This window comes from Protopterus annectens, chromosome 3.part0, assembly GCF_019279795.1.
Source record: "Protopterus annectens isolate FY-2018-M chromosome 3.part0, PAN1.0, whole genome shotgun sequence".
In the NCBI taxonomy this organism is placed as follows: Eukaryota; Metazoa; Chordata; order Ceratodontiformes; family Protopteridae; genus Protopterus; species Protopterus annectens.
Window position 1 is genome coordinate 1683810281 of NC_056731.1, and position 25143 is coordinate 1683835423.

The window sequence follows — 25143 nt, forward strand, 5'->3', positions numbered from 1 at the left end:
TAAGTTTCTGTCCAAGGAACTCAGGCTATGCACACATGTATGAACTTATTCCCTATTTACAATGCAATTCTGCTCTTTTCTAATTTAAATTGTGCATTCTTTTATTTCAAAACAACATATCAAATTCATAAAACAAATCATTGCGTTTGTTTTTTTGCTACTTCCATATCCTTGTATACTTGATAAACATGATCTTCTGCCATGTGTAATTGTTTACGTTTGTCTTCTGTTGTGCAGAGATACAGCTCTTAAAGCTTGCTAATTATTTTTCCATTGTGATCTTATAGTGAGTAGTTCACAGTCTGTGGCAAACACTGGCAGACTAGGGACATTCACTTTCTTGTCTAAATATAGCGACATGATTTTACTGCTTTGTTTTATTTTCTTCTAACTGTTCTCTCTGATTTGTTGGCAACTCCTGCTTTCAGAGGGTCACATTTTCTCTCTCTCTCTGCTGAATTAATGGTTTGAGATAACTTAAGCGATTTTGCTTGAATTAAATTTTTGGTTTAGTTAACTTGTTGAAAGTATGAATCTGTAACTTTTAAAATAATGAAATAGTTACATTTTATTAAATTAAGCTGGTTTTGTCTCAAAAAAGAAATGTGCTGCTCTCATTGCCAGTTTCTTGGCTGCCATGTATTGGCATACATGTGAAAAAATTACATTGAGCTAATTACTGCTTGGTGTGATGGATTTGAAGTGTTCTTAAGACACTCAGTCTTGCTGGCTGGATTCTGCTAAAATTCAAAGTCTGGTTATATTTGCATTCACAGTCTGTTGCATACAGAAACTTGCAGAATATACACTGATGAGAGAATATACTTTGCAGCATCAACTTTAGAGAGCAGTAACAAATAACTTTTTATAATAAACCAAACAGAACCACGTTGCAGCTTAAAAGTACTGTTCCAACTTTACTTCTCATATAGTACAGATGATGTGAGAGATATAACATTTACCTTAGGACACATGAGTCCCTACCATACCTCTAACATAACTGGATTTATACAGCTCTTTATATACAGTTTTTAGTCATGCATAAACATATTTTGGAGAATTGCTTATCCTGTAGAAACAATACTAAACTTCCTTGTTTAACAATGTCTTGTAAGAGACCAGCTTTTCTGACAGTGTGAATATCCTGTAACAGTGTCCTGATGTCCATGTAGAAAAACATATTTTTGAGGAAACACATTGTTCTGTATTCTATTTGGATCTGTGTATAAAAACATATGTTCTTGTGTCAATTCTGATAAGCATATCCTGTTTTCCATGCAGAAAAACATATTTTTGAGAAAACACATTGTCAGAGATCAGCTTTTCTGACAGTGTGAACATCCTGTATTTTATTTGGATCTTTGTATAAAAACATCTGTTCTTGTGCCATATCCTGTTTTTCATGCAGAAAACATATTTTTGAGAAAACACATTGTCACAGTGTCATAAACATATCCTGTTGTTTTAGGAAACATATTGTGTCCACCCTGTTATTTTAGGAAACATATTGTGTCCACTTTTTATATGCAGAATAACATGTCAGTGTTCTTTAAAAGCAGATTTTGCATTTTGTTCTTGCATACATCCTGTTTGAGTCTGTAAGGGAAAAATGTCCATTCAGCAGATTCCTTTTCCCAGCCATGGTTATTTAGTATGACTGCTGATCACATATTACTAAACTCTGTTTCTGCATTTAAGCAAGCCTTTTCTTTCAGCATATTTACAACATAATTAATTTCAGACTAATATTCATAAAATCTAACAATTCCCTCTGTTTTTAAACATACTCAAAACATTTTATATAGAAAACACATTAAGAAACAAACCTATAGTCTTCTATTGATACAAGTCAAAATGCAATTTTACATAGTTAATACAATGATATTAAGTATTACTACCAAACTGAATGTATTTCAAACTTTTTCTTTTGCAGACCATTCTGTAAAAATATTTTATCAGTTATGAGCTGTATCTCCTTTAATTTTACTTGATTAATTTATTATTTTGCAATCATAGAATTTCATTTATGACTTAGAACTGTTCCATTAACTCTTTGCAACTGTTGAATTAACTATAAGAGACAGTAACCATGTGCTACTGCAAGCATTTATACACTACTGAAAACACACAATTTCAATGTAATTTTAACCATAACATTGTGGTCATGTCTTTGAACTGCTCAATAACATCTTGGTAAAGTAGTGAACTGGGCTTAGATAATAAATATTTGAAAGCAATTATTTTACTGGGGTAAAACCAGTGATATTACAACTTGACAAATTAGTTTTGAACTTATTACAATGTATCCTGATCAGTATGTATTTACACAGACTGTTTGCTATTCATGCATTTCAATCTAGTAGGTACCCTGGACCCATTGTTTTCTTTAAATATGTTTTTTTCACACATATTCATTACTAGACATTAATTTCATTTGTACTGAATTTTTCTGCATTTGTACATACAAAGACTATCATTTGTACTGAAATTTTCTACATTTCTACATACAAAGACTATAAAGTATATTTAGTCTAATCTTACAAATTTAATAACATTAACATTGAGCAAAATATTGGAAAATGTTTATGTCTCTTTAGAAATATCTAGTGGAACTGGCACCAAATGCATATGTCCTGTTATTTTAAACTACATATTCAACAATTAAAATATTCATGCTTTTTTATACCAACATTGTTTTGCCAAAAACATATTAAAATAGTGACCATTCTTGCTATTAGAAACATTTATGCATTTTCCATATCTTTATTCTCTCTTGTATAGCTTTAATAAAGCAATTTTAAATCATCTCTTGTTTTTTAAACCATCTCTTGTATAGCTTTACAATTTAACAGGTTGTAAATACAATTTAATTCTAAACAATACAATAATAACCATTATGATAGCTATTAACAACTTGTAAAATATCTTATCCTGTCAGGTTTAATCCAGTTTGCCAGTATTTCTAATACACTAATACCTGTTTTTTCCTCTCCATAAAAGAGTATTGTCAAGAAGGAATGAGATATTTCTTCCTGTATCTTTATTTTAGACCCTTATTGTTTATTTTTTCTGTAGCTTTATTTCAGACCCTTGTTGTTTATTTTTTCTGTAGCTTTATTTCAGACCCTTGTTGTTTATTTTTCCTGTAGCTTTATTTCAGACCCTTGTTGTTTATTTTTTCTATAGCTTTATTTCAGACCCTTGTTGTTTATTTTTTCTGTAGCTTTATTTCAGACCCTTGTGCAGTACTGCTTATACAGTCAGTGTAAAACTGAGAAAGTGCCCCTCCCCCTTATACAGTCAGTGTAAAACTGAGAAAGTACCCCTCCCCCTGTAGTACTTCAGCACTGTTTTCCTGCCCTATGCTGTAAGAATAGAATGTCAGCCCAACACTTTGGTTATGCATTTATTTTATTAGGTTACTAAATAAAGCTTTCACTGTATATTACCTCTAGTAGGTATTTACACCCTCCTGCACAATTGATTTGAACTGTATATATACTATAGCCCATTTGCTGGCTGTACTTGATGCAACTGAGTTTTTTTTGTCCTTTTAACATTTACTTGCAAACAGATTATCAGTGACATATATGCACAATTGTGACATTTTATTACAATTACCAAATAGTGTTGCCTGTAAACATTTTAACAATTATGTTTTAATAACAATGATGCTTTAGAAAAACTCAAGCTACTTATCTGGCAATCAGTCTTGTTGTTTATCTTATCTTTCCAGCATTTCCTGTAACTATTCATTCAGTCTAGGAAGGTCTGAGCTCACATTTTATACTCTGTAAACTATAGTTAATTCTTTTAGCATTTTTCCTTTAATGTGATTGTGATTTGCATAACTATGCATTTATACTACATTACAATTAGCTTACATGGATTTCAGTATTTTTTTTATATATATTTATTTAACTATTTAACTGTCCTGCCATTAATTTTACAAAAACTGTTTGAATAATACCATCTGTGATTTTCTTTTTAAAATTCAGAACTTTAACTGTTTGGTGTTACTATATAATTATAAACAAATTGTAAAAAACAAAATAGATATTAGTTTAACCAACACATTTATATTTATATTATTTATATTTGCTGTTGTCTGCCTTTTGTTTTTGTGTATTGTAAACAAATGTACTCTAGATGAAAAGAACATACATAGATGTCTGTCTTGTATCTGTATATCTTTATACAAGTATGCCAGTCTTGTGACTTTAAATCTTTATTCTTATTAAATATTTTTATTTAATTTTTATACACTAGAACAGTTTTGTTTACCTTTTGACTATGCAAATGAATGGCATTCATATGCTTTACTTTACTGTAGTACTGATAGATGTCTTGCTTTAACTGAATGAAAGTAAAACATTTAAGAATGATTTGTCCAGACATCAGATGCTACCATCCTACCATGTATGTTTAACCATTTTCAAAACATAAACATATTATACAATATATTTCTTTTGCACAGATTAGCTGTGTATGCAGGAAGTTCCCTGTCTCTGTCAGCTCAGCTAATTTATTTCCTTTATCCTGCAACTGCTGTTGAATTTCCAGTAATGTTGCATGGTCTTTCTGACATTCTTTAGTAAGCTGTTCTGCTGAATTTGAAACTCCTATGCACTTTTGAAAAGATGTATGTATAACTTGTCTAAGCTTCCTGAACTCATTGTGTCTGTCTTTTAGACGTTTATTACATTCCTTTGTAACAAAATGTACTAGGGGTTCTATCAGTAACTGATTTGACTCACATGTGGTGACAGGACATAACTGTTCAACATCAGAATGTAATGGAAACACTTTACCCTTAGTTAATTATTCAGATCTGTCTTTACAGTCTATTTCTTTAGCAATATGATGCAATATTATTTTATGGCATAATACACAAAATGCAGTTTTTGTTAAAGCACACACTAAACATTTGTAATTTTTCACATGGTTTTCTTTGAGATACCAGTCAAATATTGTAATACATTTGCATAATGCCTTACTATCAACCTGCCCTAATAAGGTTTTTCATTTACTAATGTGCTGTGTATACCAACATTGCAATTTTTTACATTTGCCTAAATTATGCATGAAAATATCCATACTGTCTAATCTAATATCCAGACTGTTTAATATCCAAACTGTCGAATAGCAACCATACTAAAAAATGTGACATAGAAAAAAGTCTTACCAGTGAGCAAGAAAACAGGTGATCAGGCTGTTGTTGCAGATGGCTGGAAATTTTTCAAAGTCACTTGAGAAGCTGGGAAAGCACAACAGGCAGCGGACTGCTGTGCTAGTGGATATTCCCCTTTTCTTAGTGAAATTATGGCACTTCGACTGGAACTTCAGTCTCACTCCGGATGTAGACGTCTATAACACTTTACTACTGCAAGCTGCATAAACTGGAATACTTCTGTTTAGGATTTACACATACGTACAAATGTTAGTTACTGCAATTTGACTGAAGTGACCCTCTGCAGGGCTTACCATCACTCCTCCTGTGTTTGAATGCAGATTGTAGGTTCAAATGCAGGCTAGCTTGCCATTGAAAAATTATATGGTGCTAGTCACTCAGCTGCCTCGCCATTGAAAAAATTATATGGCTCTTATTGCTTGCTGCTGCTGCATGCTGGAGCTTACTTGCTGTGGGATGGATTTGAAGTGTTCTTAAGACACTCAGTCTTGCTGGCTGGATTCTGCTAAAATTCAAAGTCTGGTTATATTTGCATTCACAGTCTGTTGCATACAGAAACTTGCAGAATATACACTGATGAGAGAATATACTTTGCAGCATCAACTTTAGAGAGCAGTAACAAATAACTTTTTATAATAAACCAAACAGAACCACGTTGCAGCTTAAAAGTACTGTTCCAACTTTACTTCTCATATAGTACAGATGATGTGAGAGATATAACATTTACCTTAGGACACATGAGTCCCTACCATACCTCTAACATAACTGGATTTATACAGCTCTTTATATACAGTTTTTAGTCATGCATAAACATATTTTGGAGAATTGCTTATCCTGTAGAAACAATACTAAACTTCCTTGTTTAACAATGTCTTGTAAGAGACCAGCTTTTCTGACAGTGTGAATATCCTGTAACAGTGTCCTGATGTCCATGTAGAAAAACATATTTTTGAGGAAACACATTGTTCTGTATTCTATTTGGATCTGTGTATAAAAACATATGTTCTTGTGTCAATTCTGATAAGCATATCCTGTTTTCCATGCAGAAAAACATATTTTTGAGAAAACACATTGTCAGAGATCAGCTTTTCTGACAGTGTGAACATCCTGTATTTTATTTGGATCTTTGTATAAAAACATCTGTTCTTGTGCCATATCCTGTTTTTCATGCAGAAAAACATATTTTTGAGAAAACACATTGTCACAGTGTCATAAACATATCCTGTTGTTTTAGGAAACATATTGTGTCCACCCTGTTATTTTAGGAAACATATTGTGTCCACTTTTTATATGCAGAATAACATGTCAGTGTTCTTTAAAAGCAGATTTTGCATTTTTGTTCTTGCATACATCCTGTTTGAGTCTGTAAGGGAAAAATGTCCATTCAGCAGATTCCTTTTCCCAGCCATGGTTATTTAGTATGACTGCTGATCACATATTACTAAACTCTGTTTCTGCATTTAAGCAAGCCTTTTCTTTCAGCATATTTACAACATAATTAATTTCAGACTAATATTCATAAAATCTAACAATTCCCTCTGTTTTTAAACATACTCAAAACATTTTATATAGAAAACACATTAAGAAACAAACCTATAGTCTTCTATTGATACAAGTCAAAATGCAATTTTACATAGTTAATACAATGATATTAAGTATTACTACCAAACTGAATGTATTTCAAACTTTTTCTTTTGCAGACCATTCTGTAAAAATATTTTATCAGTTATGAGCTGTATCTCCTTTAATTTTACTTGATTAATTTATTATTTTGCAATCATAGAATTTCATTTATGACTTAGAACTGTTCCATTAACTCTTTGCAACTGTTGAATTAACTATAAGAGACAGTAACCATGTGCTACTGCAAGCATTTATACACTACTGAAAACACACAATTTCAATGTAATTTTAACCATAACATTGTGGTCATGTCTTTGAACTGCTCAATAACATCTTGGTAAAGTACTGAACTGGGCTTAGATAATAAATATTTGAAAGCAATTATTTTACTGGGGTAAAACCAGTGATATTACAACTTGACAAATTAGTTTTGAACTTATTACAATGTATCCTGATCAGTATGTATTTACACAGACTGTTTGCTATTCATGCATTTCAATCTAGTAGGTACCCTGGACCCATTGTTTTCTTTAAATATGTTTTTTTTCACACATATTCATTACTAGACATTAATTTCATTTGTACTGAATTTTTCTGCATTTGTACATACAAAGACTATCATTTGTACTGAAATTTTCTACATTTCTACATACAAAGACTATAAAGTATATTTAGTCTAATCTTACAAATTTAATAACATTAACATTGAGCAAAATATTGGAAAATGTTTATGTCTCTTTAGAAATATCTAGTGGAACTGGCACCAAATGCATATGTCCTGTTATTTTAAACTACATATTCAACAATTAAAATATTCATGCTTTTTTATACCAACATTGTTTTGCCAAAAACATATTAAAATAGTGACCATTCTTGCTATTAGAAACATTTATGCATTTTCCATATCTTTATTCTCTCTTGTATAGCTTTAATAAAGCAATTTTAAATCATCTCTAGTTTTTTAAACCATCTCTTGTATAGCTTTACAATTTAACAGGTTGTAAATACAATTTAATTCTAAACAATACAATAATAACCATTATGATAGCTATTAACAACTTGTAAAATATCGTATCCTGTCAGGTTTAATCCAGTTTGCCAGTATTTCTAATACACTAATACCTGTTTTTTTCCTCTCCATAAAAGAGTATTGTCAAGAAGGAATGAGATATTTCTTCCTGTATCTTTATTTTAGACCCTTATTGTTTATTTTTTCTGTAGCTTTATTTCAGACCCTTGTTGTTTATTTTTTCTGTAGCTTTATTTCAGACCCTTGTTGTTTATTTTTCCTGTAGCTTTATTTCAGACCCTTGTTGTTTATTTTTTCTATAGCTTTATTTCAGACCCTTGTTGTTTATTTTTTCTGTAGCTTTATTTCAGACCCTTGTGCAGTACTGCTTATACAGTCAGTGTAAAACTGAGAAAGTGCCCCTCCCCCTTATACAGTCAGTGTAAAACTGAGAAAGTACCCCTCCCCCTGTAGTACTTCAGCACTGTTTTCCTGCCCTATGCTGTAAGAATAGAATGTATGTCAGCCCAACACTTTGGTTATGCATTTATTTTATTAGGTTACTAAATAAAGCTTTCACTGTATATTACCTCTAGTAGGTATTTACACCCTCCTGCACAATTGATTTGAACTGTATATATACTATAGCCCATTTGCTGGCTGTACTTGATGCAACTGAGTTTTTTTTTTGTCCTTTTAACATTTACTTGCAAACAGATTATCAGTGACATATATGCACAATTGTGACATTTTATTACAATTACCAAATAGTGTTGCCTGTAAACATTTTAACAATTATGTTTTAATAACAATGATGCTTTAGAAAAACTCAAGCTACTTATCTGGCAATCAGTCTTGTTGTTTATCTTATCTTTCCAGCATTTCCTGTAACTATTCATTCAGTCTAGGAAGGTCTGAGCTCACATTTTATACTCTGTAAACTATAGTTAATTCTTTTAGCATTTTTCCTTTAATGTGATTGTGATTTGCATAACTATGCATTTATACTACATTACAATTAGCTTACATGGATTTCAGTATTTTTTTTATATATATTTATTTAACTATTTAACTGTCCTGCCATTAATTTTACAAAAACTGTTTGAATAATACCATCTGTGATTTTCTTTTTAAAATTCAGAACTTTAACTGTTTGGTGTTACTATATAATTATAAACAAATTGTAAAAAACAAAATAGATATTAGTTTAACCAACACATTTATATTTATATTATTTATATTTGCTGTTGTCTGCCTTTTGCTTTTGTGTATTGTAAACAAATGTACTCTAGATGAAAAGAACATACATAGATGTCTGTCTTGTATCTGTATATCTTTATACAAGTATGCCAGTCTTGTGACTTTAAATCTTTATTCTTATTAAATATTTTTATTTAATTTTTATACACTAGAACAGTTTTGTTTACCTTTTGACTATGCAAATGAATGGCATTCATATGCTTTACTTTACTGTAGTACTGATAGATGTCTTGCTTTAACTGAATGAAAGTAAAACATTTAAGAATGATTTGTCCAGACATCAGATGCTACCATCCTACCATGTATGTTTAACCATTTTCAAAACATAAACATATTATAAAATATATTTCTTTTGCACAGATTAGCTGTGTATGCAGGAAGTTCCCTGTCTCTGTCAGCTCAGCTAATTTATTTCCTTTATCCTGCAACTGCTGTTGAATTTCCAGTAATGTTGCATGGTCTTTCTGACATTCTTTAGTAAGCTGTTCTGCTGAATTTGAAACTCCTATGCACTTTTGAAAAGATGTATGTATAACTTGTCTAAGCTTCCTGAACTCATTGTGTCTGTCTTTTAGACGTTTATTACATTCCTTTGTAACAAAATGTACTAGGGGTTCTATCAGTAACTGATTTGACTCACATGTGGTGACAGGACATAACTGTTCAACATCAGAATGTAATGGAAACACTTTACCCTTAGTTAATTATTCAGATCTGTCTTTACAGTCTATTTCTTTAGCAATATGATGCAATATTATTTTATGGCATAATACACAAAATGCAGTTTTTGTTAAAGCACACACTAAACATTTGTAATTTTTCACATGGTTTTCTTTGAGATACCAGTCAAATATTGTAATACATTTGCATAATGCCTTACTATCAACCTGCCCTAATAAGGTTTTTCATTTACTAATGTGCTGTGTATACCAACATTGCAATTTTTTACATTTGCCTAAATTATGCATGAAAATATCCATACTGTCTAATCTAATATCCAGACTGTTTAATATCCAAACTGTCGAATAGCAACCATACTAAAAATGTGACGTAGAAAAAAGTCTTACCAGTGAGCAAGAAAACAGGTGATCAGGCTGTTGTTGCAGATGGCTGGAAATTTTTCAAAGTCACTTGAGAAGCTGGGAAAGCACAACAGGCAGCGGACTGCTGTGCTAGTGGATATTCCCCTTTTCTTAGTGAAATTATGGCACTTCGACTGGAACTTCAGTCTCACTCCGGATGTAGACGTCTATAACACTTTACTACTGCAAGCTGCATAAACTGGAATACTTCTGTTTAGGATTTACACATACGTACAAATGTTAGTTACTGCAATTTGACTGAAGTGACCCTCTGCAGGGCTTACCATCACTCCTCCTGTGTTTGAATGCAGATTGTAGGTTCAAATGCAGGCTAGCTTGCCATTGAAAAATTATATGGTGCTAGTCACTCAGCTGCCTCACCATTGAAAAAATTATATGGCTCTTATTGCTTGCTGCTGCTGCATGCTGGAGCTTACTTGCTGTGGGATGGATTTGAAGTGTTCTTAAGACACTCAGTCTTGCTGGCTAGATTCTGCTAAAATTCAAAGTCTGGTTATATTTGCATTCACAGTCTGTTGCATACAGAAACTTGCAGAATATACACTGATGAGAGAATATACTTTGCAGCATCAACTTTAGAGAGCAGTAACAAATAACTTTTTATAATAAACCAAACAGAACCACATTGCAGCTTAAAAGTACTGTTCCAACTTTACTTCTCATATAGTACAGATGATGTGAGAGATATAACATTTACCTTAGGACACATGAGTCCCTACCATACCTCTAACATAACTGGATTTATACAGCTCTTTATATACAGTTTTTAGTCATGCATAAACATATTTTGGAGAATTGCTTATCCTGTAGAAACAATACTAAACTTCCTTGTTTAACAATGTCTTGTAAGAGACCAGCTTTTCTGACAGTGTGAATATCCTGTAACAGTGACCTGATGTCCATGTAGAAAAACATATTTTTGAGGAAACACATTGTTCTGTATTCTATTTGGATCTGTGTATAAAAACATATGTTCTTGTGTCAATGCTGATAAGCATATCCTGTTTTCCATGCAGAAAAACATATTTTTGAGAAAACACATTGTCAGAGATCAGCTTTTCTGACAGTGTGAACATCCTGTATTTTATTTGGATCTTTGTATAAAAACATCTGTTCTTGTGCCATATCCTGTTTTTCATGCAGAAAAACATATTTTTGAGAAAACACATTGTCACAGTGTCATAAACATATCCTGTTGTTTTAGGAAACATATTGTGTCCATCCTATTATTTTAGGAAACATATTGTGTCCATTTTGTATATGCAGAATAACATGTCAGTGTTCTTTAAAAGCAGATTTTGCATTTTTGTTCTTGCATACATCCTGTTTGAGTCTGTAAGGGAAAAATGTCCATTCAGCAGATTCCTTTTCCCAGCCATGGTCATTTAGTATGACTGCTGATCACATATTACTAAACTTTGTTTCTGCATTTAAGCAAGCCTTTTCTTTCAGCATATTTACAACATAATTAATTTCAGACTAATATTCATAAAATCTAACAACATGTATGGGGAAGCTAATAGGGAATAAATCTTTAAATTTCACTGGCTGGCTGGGTCCAATCTCAAAAGAAAAAACAGCAATAACAGTATTGCATGCAGTAGTTGCCCCACAGGAAAGCATGAGTTTCTTCATTATGTAACATCATGTGAGAAGTTGTATTAGATTTAACAGGTCAAAGCCATCTGGGTGGCCACTGGACATAAAAGCTTTCAAAATCAGAATATTATTTCTTGAAACATGGCTAAGAGTCCTAAAAGAATGCAAAGGAAACAATTTGGATAAATAGATGCACATTGCCTAATAGACTTGCAGATTATTCATACTATATACTTCCTCTTTTCTAACCAATATGTATCTTGCTGTAGTGCTCTCTTCAGGAGTGTTGCTTTATAATCTTATAGAAATCTGTCTCATAATTGTGAGCATCTACTTCAGGGTAGTTGGATACCAAATTCATTTTAGACAATTTCTGTTCAAATGTTGTGTCACTGATCTATTAAGTTTGGCTGTAGAGGATAAAAACTAACTTTATTATATGGCCATATTCTTCTGCTGGGAATGTGCCAGTTGCTTTAACCACTTATGTTAATATATTTACTGGCAGTTTTGTCATGCTGTTTCATTATTAATTCACAATACAGGCTACTATCAGGGGATGAAAGGCCTAACACTGCTCTGAGATGGAACATAAATAAATAAGCTTTTAAATAACTTTAAAGGAAAAACTACACAAAGACATTTTAAGTAGCATGTCAAAAAATGCAAGGACACTGTGACAGGCAGAAACAGGTAACACGGGTAAAAGAAAACAAGAACAAACTGAGGCAGTGGTGCATACAGATGGGACAATGCTGCATAACAAAAAAGTAGAGTGAGAATAGTAGTGGAGAATGTTGGCATATACAGTAGATAGATGATGCAACAGAAAAAGAGTAACGCTATTAAGGGCCATTATTGGTATATTTAGAGGCATTCCATTTTTAACTCTGTATTGTGATGCCAACAGAGCCCCCCCCCCCCCTTGGAAAAGAGGCTGGATTTTCTAACTTTGGATGTATAGGTAATAGGGCAGCTAACTGTAGAATCTGAAGTTGTAGAACTCAGCTTCACAAAATAGTAAGTGACTCACAGAGAGGGAGTAATAATGTGGCAAGACTGTTGCACTGGGGATTTTGCAAATACTACAATATAGAAGTACTGTAGCTGGGAAACATTGGAAATGTGAACCACAAAGCATTATGTAGAATAATGAAGTATACATGACATGGGGTCACCCATTCCCAACAGTTCAAAAACAGATGTAAGAAAAATAAATGCGTTTGTCCATAAAAAAAGACAAAAGTAATATTGTTCATTCAAATTTCTGCACCTATTGATTGCAGTGTCTACAGAGAGACAAAAAGTCATAAAATATCATGATTAGCAGGCAGAAATGAGAGCAATGTGGAAGAAAGATGCCTACAGTGTGGCATATACATATCATAGAACTGATCTGGCAACACACTGCTGGCCTGCTTATATGATGAGGGTATCTGCCATGCTTCTATCTAGCACCAGACTTCTAACCCACCATTTGTATATGCATATTATCCTGTACATCATCAGATGTGACATCCTCTCTTCTGTCACTTAGTGATATCTGTCGTCCTTTCTATTCCCACAATCTTTCAGGCTGCCTGGTCAAGTTTTGCACTGAGGTCACCTTTAGGATGCTTTTATATATGTGAAGCTACATTACCTGTATCATTGTCTTAATTATATGTTTACATATATGTTTTTTTAAATCATTGTTTCTTAATCTATAACTCACCTATAATGAGCTGTATGGTGTGTTGGTGGTGGTATGTTGGGGTCATAACCTACAACTGTAAATTATTTTTAGCCATGCGATAAAAAGGAGCTTGATACTTACCCTAGGCTTAAGTCAGCCCTACTTGTACTCTACCAGTAAAATATCAAGGTTATATTTTTCATATGTGGTTTTATTTACTACAAAATACCTTTTGTACCTTCTTTCCTTTGTCATTATTCTGAAGTTACTGCATCATCATTCATTTTGATTAATTTACTATCATCAGTGGCTAACACGACTCTGCAATACAAATAACCATTTTGTAATTCACGTCATGAAGTAGGTGTGCATTAACAGGATGTTTCAAAGAATAGTCCACTTTTCTGAAATTTTAGAGAGAGTTATCACATTTTAAAGTATAGGAAATCCTAATATAAAATGATGTATATAGACATGCAGACAACTCTGAAAACTGCATGTTGAGGTAGTGCTATTTTGCTATGCACCATGAAACCCATAACATCCTATAAACCTGTTTTTAACTATACAGGTTTGCTTCAGACACCATCAGTTGGCTCCAACCATCTTACCTGTGGGGGGTTGGTATACACTTTATAAAACAGTCTTGGATTCAGCCTTGGGTTACCCAGTGGCATCTCAATTATCTCCAGTGCATCTCTGTCTTGCAAATCCTGAATAGAAAGCAAGCAAAAAGCAAGAACAAAAATAGGGTGGTCCTGAATTGAGGGTCATAATACCCTCTGAATTGTTACACTGAACAGCAGCTATGGGTATAAGCTAGGCATTTACAACAGAAAACAAAAACACACAAAACCTGCCCTAAATAGAAAATATTTTACTAAATTATCAAAAGCTGATTTATATAGACTCAGAGGACAAATCTGTCAGCATAAAAGCAGACAACATTTAAAAGAATTCGCATTTTAGTCACACACAAAAAAATGGAGCATTGAGCAAAATATGAATTCATTGTGCATGTTACACAAAGCAGATGTAGGCTTGCAAGCAATTATTTTCATAATGTAATTGTACTTAATAAAGTGAGACAGTCCTACAATTTAATTTGTTCATTATCTGCAGTTCTGAAAGCTTGAAGAAGTATGCTCCAAGGTCAGACTGCCTTTTTTAAAATATTGACTGAAATGCTCTTATTGAATCTTGTTGAAGAATTAAAGTATGAATTCACCTACTAATATTAATTGAGCTAATTCAGTCTTCAGAGTGATATGGTAATGATTGTTGCATCGAGATCTCCCCTTGACAGTCTTAAGTCATCTTAAAAGTTTATCTTAATGGATACTGTAAGGAGGTATCCACTTGTAGCCTTGATCTTATAACTCATACTTCTTTTTCCTAATGATTTATTTTTCTGTTTTTTACCTCTCTATATCAGAGTGCATTTTATACTGATTGCAATGTGATGTTTACTAGTTATATATTAAGCAAAATCAAACAAATATGTTTAATTCTATACCAGTTTGGCTAACTTCATGGATTCACAGTTAATACAAAAGGTAGCATATTACTTCAGAAATGAAGTGGGCTGTGAATGAGATCATAATAGCCAAGTGCTCTTCTTGAATGGCAGCTATATTAGAACATCAAATAAGTATAATTATATATATATGTAACTATGAGTTTGACTACAAATGTAGGCTAATAAAATGAAACAGTAACTAATATCTATAGGCTGTTTCTAATCTTCTCACAGAGGGATTCAAATCTCAGGACTGAATGACATTGATTGTGTCAGCTTTCTCTTGAAGACAGACAGATTTATTTTAATCTCCAGCTCTATAAAGGGAGGGTGACCTTTGATTGATGTAGGGCACAGGGTATATAACCTTGTGCCTCACATAATTCCTCCAGATTTACTATTTCCTTAGTATTCGGTGGTTTAAGGTGCAAGACTTTCAACTCTGGTCTTTACACTCCTCTTCCCAGCAAAAAAACTACAGTACCATCCTTTCTGAGATACCCTATCTGGCTACAATACTGCACAAAAATATTGTCAGCAATAATCTTAATTTGTAGTTTTCCAAATCTCCCACATCTTAAGTTTTCTGCTACAATGACTCAGTTGAACATTCAAATGGAAATAAGAGTATTCTCTTTATATTCCTGCAGTTGGTAGGGGTTGGGCATGTTCTAAGATGTTCCTGTTTGAAAAATTGTGTGGATAAATCTGTAGGCAGATCAGCCTAAGGATTCCTGTGCAAACTAAGGATATGAATAAAGAAATGCATAATGAACTGCAGACAAGCCAGAATCTGCATTTTAAATTGTGTCATGACTTTTGTCCTGTGGGATTAAAGTTCTTTTTATTGCATAGTCTCCCAGAAGTACAACTACATTTAGATAGTAGACAGTTATGATTACATGTAGAAGCACAATATATTTTATGTTTGAGTTTGCAACATTTCAGAGGTACTTAATAATGAATTAAATATGAAGCATATATCTGAAATCTATATTCTAATTAAAACTTCATGCCAGTCTTATGCCTTTACAGAATTAATTGATGTCTTCTGATAGTATCTGATATAATACTGTCTCTGAGCTAAGATTGAAATACATTTTTTTGTGTTTTGCTTTGTTATGTTTTAACACATTGTACTGTGGTGGTGGTGCTGCGGTAGCATTGTCACCTCACAGTTAAGATGTTGTCCTGTTCGATTCTCAGCTAAAGTTTCTTCTATGTGGAGACATGCGTGAATGGGCGTACCTTCGTTGAAGGCTGTGCATCAGGGCCGGCAACTCGGCACGTAAAAATCTACTACCAATCATTAGCGGACCAGAGTTCCGCTGTGGTGACCCCTAACAGGGAAAAGCCGAAAGACACAACAACATGTTTTAACACATTGTATAAACCTTTAAGGATTGCTAGCTAAAACACCAATTTCATTGGTGTTTTTGGAATGAAACTGACATTGCAGCTAAGGGCTTCATGGACAACTACTGTGTACTTTTTAAATTGTCAGTTAATGGAGTCCAGTTGGTGGAAAGTGTCTGCATCCAACAAATAAAAGCTCCTCAGTGCCCTTCTGTATGTGACACTGTCCTGAGTGGTTCCAGCAGTGTGGTACGTGCACAGATCCTGTGTTCTTGCCATCATACATTTGGCTTGCCATGGCAAGAAGTGAACCTCTGTCTGCTGATAGTATGAGGTATGTCACTGATATTGCAAACAGGAATAATGTGACTTGTAACAAACTTCGTTTACATCTACTGCACTTCTAAGATTGAAGCAGCAATGTTTTTTGCTGTGATGTTTGGAAGCACAATACAGATCTCATGACTAAATGCATGTGCATTTCCATTTAAATGAGTAACCATTTCTATAATAAAAGTTTCATAATGATTAACCTGTTTAGTAATTTTTCCAGATCATGTTCAAAACTATCCTAGTATACCAAGCCATATAAAACATTTCCTGTATGTAATTATTAAGCAGAGATTTGTCCAGCTTTACAAGTGTAAACATTAGTTGTTATATACTGGATTCCAGTACTAAGAACTTTAAGTAGGTATTCTTTCAGTTTACCTCTGAAGCCATTCAGTGTTTGCTGTTTCTTTTCATCACATGAAAGATGATTCTATGTGGTGTCTAATGATTTCATCCTTACTGGCCCTTAGTGAACATGCTTGTTCCCCAACAGTGAGTTGCATTGAGGAGGAGGGATTATTCAGGTTTGATGATTTTAAATAGAAGGTAGCGCTTGAACACATTTAGAAAGTCACAATAGTGGGCAGGTATGGGCAGGTATATCAGCCAGCAGCGCAAATTAACATGGTTGATTTTCAGATAATTGTAGCTTTTTGTATATTTGAGATGGCCTAAGAGTTATCAGATGTAAGCAAGGGTGGGGGTTAGCATAATGGTTAAGGTGCTTATCTCACAGATGAGAGGTACAGGGTTTGATTCTCACCAAAGAAAAATTGGCTTGGCTTAAAATGGTCCTAAAGTGCAGTTGGCCTATTATCTATCTATGAACATAGTCTATGAAAATAATTTGTAAAGTGAAAACAATTCAGACAGAAGCTTAAAAGACAACTGGTGAGAGGAGATTGGATGTCTTGTGGTGTAGGTTTAGCCTGCAAAAAGTTTATTAACTCTAAATGTGTGGAAGTTAAGCCTGTGTCTAGAGGAGCACCAACAGATCTTTGTTCTATTACATAAGGGATTACCCTAGTCATCTTATCTTTTAGTAGGAGTTGCTGCAGGTTAATTATTTTTTGATAAAGGGAAAATGGCACATTACCAGATTAATGTGGGTTGATAATTATTTTGCTATTTGCCCCATTACAAATTTTAGTGAAATTAGCCAGCAGTTTATGTTTCAGGGAATGACAGTGGTTCTTCCCAGAGTGAATAAGTAGTAAGTCATCTGCATACATGAATAAACTGAGAAGGGGGAGATCATGGGTCATTTACAAATAGGGAAAAGAGTACGAGGCCTTGTACTGACCCCTTGAGTGTGCCAATATTAAAGATACCACATTGTAGGGCATTAGTACCAAAATTAAGTTTTGTGACTTATTAAGCAGTGATTAGCAAAGTTTCAGATACTATTGTCTTATCCACCAATATGCTAGCTGCAACAAGAGTACTGTTCATGCCCTAATAAATGTTATTAGCAACTGTGCAAACTGCAGTTATGACATTAAAGGCATTACAAAAAACACGTCTGGTCCCACAGAAAAACAGTTATTTATAACATATTTCAGTTATTTCCCAGAGGGCATAGTTCAGCAAATAGCCTTTAGATTCTTTGGGGTCAGAGATGATGAGCACAGGAATTATGATAGAATTTTTAAAGGGTGTAGGAATTATGCCAGATAATAGAGAGAGACTACAAATATGAGTGACTGATATAGCAAACATTAATGATGTTGTCCTTTTGAAAACTCAGTATAGTCTGTTGAATTTGACTTGGGACATAACATCTAACATTTTTAATAGTTCTTTCATGTCCTTCACTTTCATTCCTTTAACTTAAAATCCAGGTAGTAGGCAACAACAAAGGCAGTGGTAATGCCTGTTACATAATGATTTGGTTTGGAAACTTGTTCTCTATATCATGTCATTGTGACTAGGAAGGGAGACTAGTTTTTTACAAAGTTTATGTTGTAATTGAAGTTTGAAGATGCTTTAGCCAGCTAACTGCCTAGAAGGTCTTTTGGGATGGAGGGAAGGGCTTCTTGCCTCTTTTAATGAAATTTTGGGTTAACCATAACAGAATGTTTGGTACAAAAAGAAACAAGACAAAAACAAAGGTAAAACAACATATTGACTTCTATTCAAACACCTGTATAGATGAAAAATTAGATTCTTTCATTGTGACCAGAATGAAAATCTTCAAAATTGTCAATATTTCTGGAAAACTATGTTTTTATTTAGATATAGTCATAGATACAGATACAGATACAGATATAGATATAGATACAGATACAGATATAAAGTGAATTTCAGAATGGCAATTATGCACTTTATGTGGGTGTTTTTTGCTGACTGCACATTTTCCCAACTGTAAAATCTATTAGTTCCATTACAGATGAATATTTGTGTGGCCTGAATGTTGTACTCTTGGCTAGATTGATGTATGGGAGTATTTGGGGTTGGTAACTAGTGGGTTTAAATTGAGGGTGCTTTGCTACTGAAATCATTGCCACTGCAGTTTTTTTGATGTGCCCAGACAATGATTCCTCACTCAAGAGAGATATCCCTGCCTTTCTAGTTGGACAACTGTAGATTTGGTATAGATAAGCCAGGGGGAGTAGGGGGGAGGGGGGGCTTTCCCCACCACATGGAGGGGCAAATGGGCTTGCCTCCTGAAAAGATGCAGTTTAATTAATGTTTTAGTTTGTAGCTGATATTGCATTGTTTACTTGATAGCTGATATTGTGCCTTTCTGTGTTTACTGAGGTCAACATTTTTTGCATTCAGTTTTAGTTTTTGGCATTACTACGGTCAGCATTGCATATTGATATTATACACACACACACACACACACATATATATATATATATATATATATATATATATATATATATATATATAATTATACACATACACACACACACATGCCTATACATATGTACACATTATAAACACACACACATGCACACAGACACACATACACAATCACACACACACACACACACACACACACACACACACACACACACACACACACACACACATGCACATGTAGACAGGCACACACACACACACAAAACCACACACACACATAGATGTATATGTATATTTACATTTAATGCAAATCTGTGGAGTTTATACTTTTCAAGTTGTATTTCAAGATATATATATATATATATATATATATATATATATATATATATATATATATATATACCTTCCGTTTTGCTTTGGTGGTTAATATTAAAATGTGTAATTGTAGGCTGAGCTCATCCATCCAGTTAAGAAACAAGCAATAGCAATGAAAATAAAAATAAAGAGTGGAACTTTGTTAGTAAATGTAACATTCTGTTTGTGAGGGAGAATATAATTTAAATAAAGATCTTATCATCTGCTTAAAGTATTCCCATGCCTGTTGCTTATTATAACAACTTTAGAGGTTGTTATTACTGAGAGAAAAATATTTTTTGCACAAGAAAAAAACAAAATATTTGCAGTTCCCCAGCATATTCAGAGAAAAAACATCTTAGAAACACATTGTTCAAATTTATCTGAGATTGTTTCCCAAGAAGCAATGCCTCTGACTTGGGCTGAGTTAGAAGCTCATCCCTTCGAAGTATGATAGTGTTACTTTGAAAGTTCAGCCTTTAGGCAGTGATCCTTTGGTAATCTTTGTATCACTGTACACTGACGCCTGTCTTGCCTAGTCATGGCACCAAGTTCACACCATGAAAATGGCTTTCAGCGCAGTGCATGAAGAGTGAAGCTCCGACAAGGTTAAAGATAGTTTGCCATCAAAAAATGACACAGAAATATTATCTTCGTGTTTACAAAAAGAGTTAGAGGTTTTCAAGGGTGAAGACAGGTCAGAAAGCATAAATGGCTGGAATCAGGAAAGTCTGAACAAGAAAAAAAATATTTTAATTTGTGAGCTACCAATTTGTAATTGTGGCTACTTAGCTTTTTGTGAGGAATAATTTAGTGAACTGCTGTTTTGCCATTAGCGTGATGGAATAATTCATGGTGATAAATCCTCAGCATGACTCTCATATGAATGTTCAACAGACAAGCTAAATGACAGATGTTTGTTAAAATTATCAGTGGCAGCTGTCTTTAATGATATGAGTTACTAATTATAAAGCATGTTATAAATTCTTTTTTACAATACCCAGCTACACTACTGACATACTAAACATGATCTAATGATGTTGCAGAGTTGAAGTTTGACAAAGAAAATAAGCAAATAAAAACAAATATAATACCATGTTAACAAATTGAAATTAAGATGTTTCAAATGCATTCACAAACATTGATATCAACGTAATCACTTTGTTGTACATTTTCTGACTGGACTGAAATACCTAAAAGCCTAACAGACTGTAAATATTTATTTCTAGACATCAACATGGCAGGAGAGCCAAAGCCATACAGACCTAAGGCCGGATCAAAGAGACCTCTTTCAACTATATACAGGTATGCTACATTTTGTAATTAATGTGCACACAGACATTTTCAAAAAGAGGAAATAGTGGAGCAACAAGCAGTATAGTAGCATGTGTCATGCACATTCTGTTTAATTGAAGTGCACAGGTTTAAGAATGTTTTCATATTTGAATTGTAGTGCTAACTTCATGAGAAGAATACTATTGCATTGGTGTTAGAACTTTTGGATATAAAAACTAACTAGAAAGGACTGTTTTAAATGGATGAAATGAATGACATGGACTAAAAGTACTTTGAAAAAGCATACAGGCATTTGATGGTACAATTTAAGGTTACTGACAGAAACTAATTTAAAAATGCAGACAGGCATGATGCTCTTACTGAAACTAATCTGAAGAAAATAAAGAGTTGCACATATCAAGCACCCTGACCTTTTACGAGCACAAATAATCTAATTTCTGGACACTGGATCATTAAAACAGAGAGCTGCATATGAAAATGCACTATACCACAGTCTAGAATCAAGGGCCATATCTGAAAAGGTAATTAATAAAGTATATTTTATTTATATATATATATATATATATATATATATATATATATATATATATATGTATATATACACACACACACACACACACATATATATATATATATATATATATATATATATATATATATATATATATATATATATATAGATATATATTAGTAAGAAACTTTCAGGTCTTATGTACAGTCATTGAAATAGGCACTAGTAGTTTTACTAGAATTAAATATGTTCCAGTCAACATGTTTACCATGCAAAATATCAGAAAGGTGTTGCTGGCAGGTAAATCTTTTCTAGAAATGTATTATGAGCTTGTGATAATGGTTGAAATTTAAGTGAATCAGCCCTTTACTTGCTGTTAAATGAAACAACAGAATGCACAACATATTTTAAATATTCAAACATTGGCTTTCTTGTCATGGGTTAGTATCCCACACTGTGTTTAACTTTCTGCAATGGATTTGTCTCCTGGTTGTATTACTCCATACCTCCTTTTGATATTATTTATCTGATCCTTGGTATTGATCAATACACACTGTTGTATTTATTTCTTAGTTAACAGTATAATTAAATATAGTGCAACCAGGCTTTAGATGAGGGCACCTAAGTTTATGACAACACCGTTTTTGACCTAGACAATGACCAATACAGTCTTATTTCTTGCATTTTCTCTGGCTTTCAACAGTACAATAAGCACCTGATATGCATAATCAAAGGCTTACAATGACACAGTCAGAAACAACATGAATCCAAGATCAGACCATCATAGAAAAGCATTATGTTTATTTCTAATTACCACATTGTAATATAACATTAACTAGCTACATGTTATCCCTTGGAAGTATTTTTCTTGCTATCTGCTAAGCCTGACATTTATATTTTACAAGTTAAATCCCTACAGATCGATAGCTAACTCCTTCCACCTGAAATGCCCTTAAATAAATGATTTGCTTGCATTCATTCTAAGAAGCAACATATTAAACCTTTTTATTGTGCTTTTACCATTGCTATGCTGTGAGTTGTCTTAAAATATAATATTTAAATAGATTGAATATGTAATTGCATAAAACATGACAAAGCTGACAGACTGTCACTGATTTTCAAATGCTACACATGTTTTTACGGTAATCTCTTTGTTTAACTGCCACAATGGAGAACCAAATCAGCTAAAACCTTCATTTCTTTTTAAACTTATTAACCTCTTCTAGTACTTATGATGTTTGGTGGCTGTCTTAATTTTTTTTATTTGTTGACTGAAGAATTAATTAGAAATCGTCTTGACATTTTTAATAACAAGAGTATTTTGATTTCCATCTTAAACATGTTAGAATCATGTGCTTATATTTAGTTCTGTGTGGCTTTGAAACTCTAATGAGGTTATGTAGCAGGCATAGCTCATGCAAAGCACCTTTGTGAAAGTCAGCACATTGAATTTTAATCACATTCATCTTTTATAGTTGCATTTACTCTTAAATTTGTATCAGATCCAAACTATATCTGAATAGCATACTTGTTTTAAACATGTTGATCTTAGATATGGTATAATATATGTTAAGTAAATGAAAGTTAGCATGCAGCCCCATATAGAAATGGACTTCATGTGCTGTGTTAATAAATATTAGACGCTAAGAATTTAATTTTGATGTATTGCTTCATATTTTGTTACTTTATATTATCATGGCACTTCATTGAAAAAAAAGAAAAAGTGTGTACAGTAAATGAAAGAATGGAATACATGTTTTACCGAAATTTCCATCACACAAAAATAAAGATTATCACTCAATGATAATGCACCTCAGGAGTATTCAAGGCTTCTATATCAAATTATGAAGTGAAACTGATATAATTTAGAACTATAATTAAGCTTAGTAAAAGCATGTTAAAATATATAAAAAAACTACAAATGGGAGAATTACACTTAATGTGGATGATAAAATCTGTCACTGGTTGCAACTTAATATCTGAAACTTTCAGATGTTCATCGTGTTACACTGCTGCAGTCATCACACTTGGGTTATCCTGCCATCAGGCGGTCCCGCAGTCGGCCAGAGTTCCAAAGTCTTGGTCCGGCATCGGTTGCTGTCGCTTCTTCCCTGACATCAGTGTGCCAGGGGTATATAAGATGCATCCAACGCCATTTTCTTCTGTCTTTCTTGCCGCAAGGTGACTGAAGCAGAAGCAGTTCGCAAGTGCCGGTTGGCCGACTCCTGAGATTTTCGAAGTCGAATTTTAGATCCGAAGTCTTCAATAAAGCTAAGTACCCATTGGGGAAACTTTTTTCTTGCCTCAGACCAATATCAGAAAAAGTTAATAATTGTATTTCTTGTGGAAAGCAAATACCTCATAAGGACTTCCACTCTTACTGTATTCCATGCCTAGGCCCTCATCACGACGTCACTAGTTGTCGGTTTTGTGCTAGATTTAACAAACGTACTATTAAAAGGTGTTTTGATTTTGCTTTGCACTACTTTGGCTGAAGGTTCAATTATACTATGCCGTCAGATCAACTGACGACCGCAGTACCGAAAAATGCAAGGACAAGGATAAAGACAGACATCTGAGGTCCAAAACCGACGACAAAGCCTCTTCTAGGCCAGTCGCTGATTCTCAGTGAGGTGCTTTCGCAGCCCCTGACACCCGCTACCTCAGAGCCACAGGCCGCCTCCCACTCCCACGTGGAGACAACTAGGCCTCTGGAAACTCAAGGTATTGGGCCTACGGAAACTAATCCCTCAGATGGGTCCAGAGCTGCTGAGCAGGCATTGGCTTCTGAGGGTGTTTTCAGACCTTCACAACTTACCATTAAAACTACAGCCAAGACAAAAGTACCACTAAAGACAAAGAAACAAGTACAGCATTCTGCTGGACAAGCCTCCATGCCTAAGAAACAGATGCTTAAAATGGCCGAAGACCTCATTACTCTAATCAGGGGTTCCCATCCCCCTCCTGAGAAAAGGCCTAGGCAGGATACAGACTATGATTCCTCTGATCAGGTTTCCATTTCCTGTGATTCCTCTTCAGACCAGGGGTACTCTCTACCCCCCTATGAGGACTCTGATGCTGAAGAATCTATGCCTTCAGCCTCTCCTCCTGAGGATTATTCTTTTGGGGAAACTTTACATACCATGAGGGAGCATTTCCACTGGGAAAGTCAGGATTACTCAGAATCTAAGAAAAGGCTCAGAGATTTCCTTTTATTGCCTCAGCACAGGCCCCTGGCTATTCCGCCTGTGCTAGATATTGTGCATGATGTGTTCTCTGAATCCAGCTTATCTCCCGATTCCTTGCCCCCTGCACCAGCCAAGCCAGATAGGTACTACAGAGTCCCTGACTCTCACAAGTTTCTTTATAAAAACCCTTCTGCTGATCCAGAAACTATTTCCCAGGGTCCAAAAGGGGTTAAGGCTTCCATTGCAAAAAATCCAGTACCCTCTGACAGAGATTCCAGAGCTTTGGATAGATGGGGGAAGAAAGTATACCCTTCAGCA

The 25143-nt window shown here is 33.9% G+C and overlaps 1 protein-coding gene across 2 annotated transcripts in view; it reads left to right on the forward strand.

Annotated features, from left to right (window-relative positions):
- Positions 1-25143, forward strand: part of RALYL (RALY RNA binding protein like) — a 1351009-nt gene that overhangs the window by 252085 nt on the left and 1073781 nt on the right. For both annotated transcript variants that reach the window (XM_044065722.1, XM_044065723.1), the window contains exon 2: positions 21060-21135. In XM_044065722.1, the coding sequence (XP_043921657.1) occupies positions 21060-21135 (76 nt within the window). The remainder of the gene's footprint in view (positions 1-21059; positions 21136-25143) is intronic.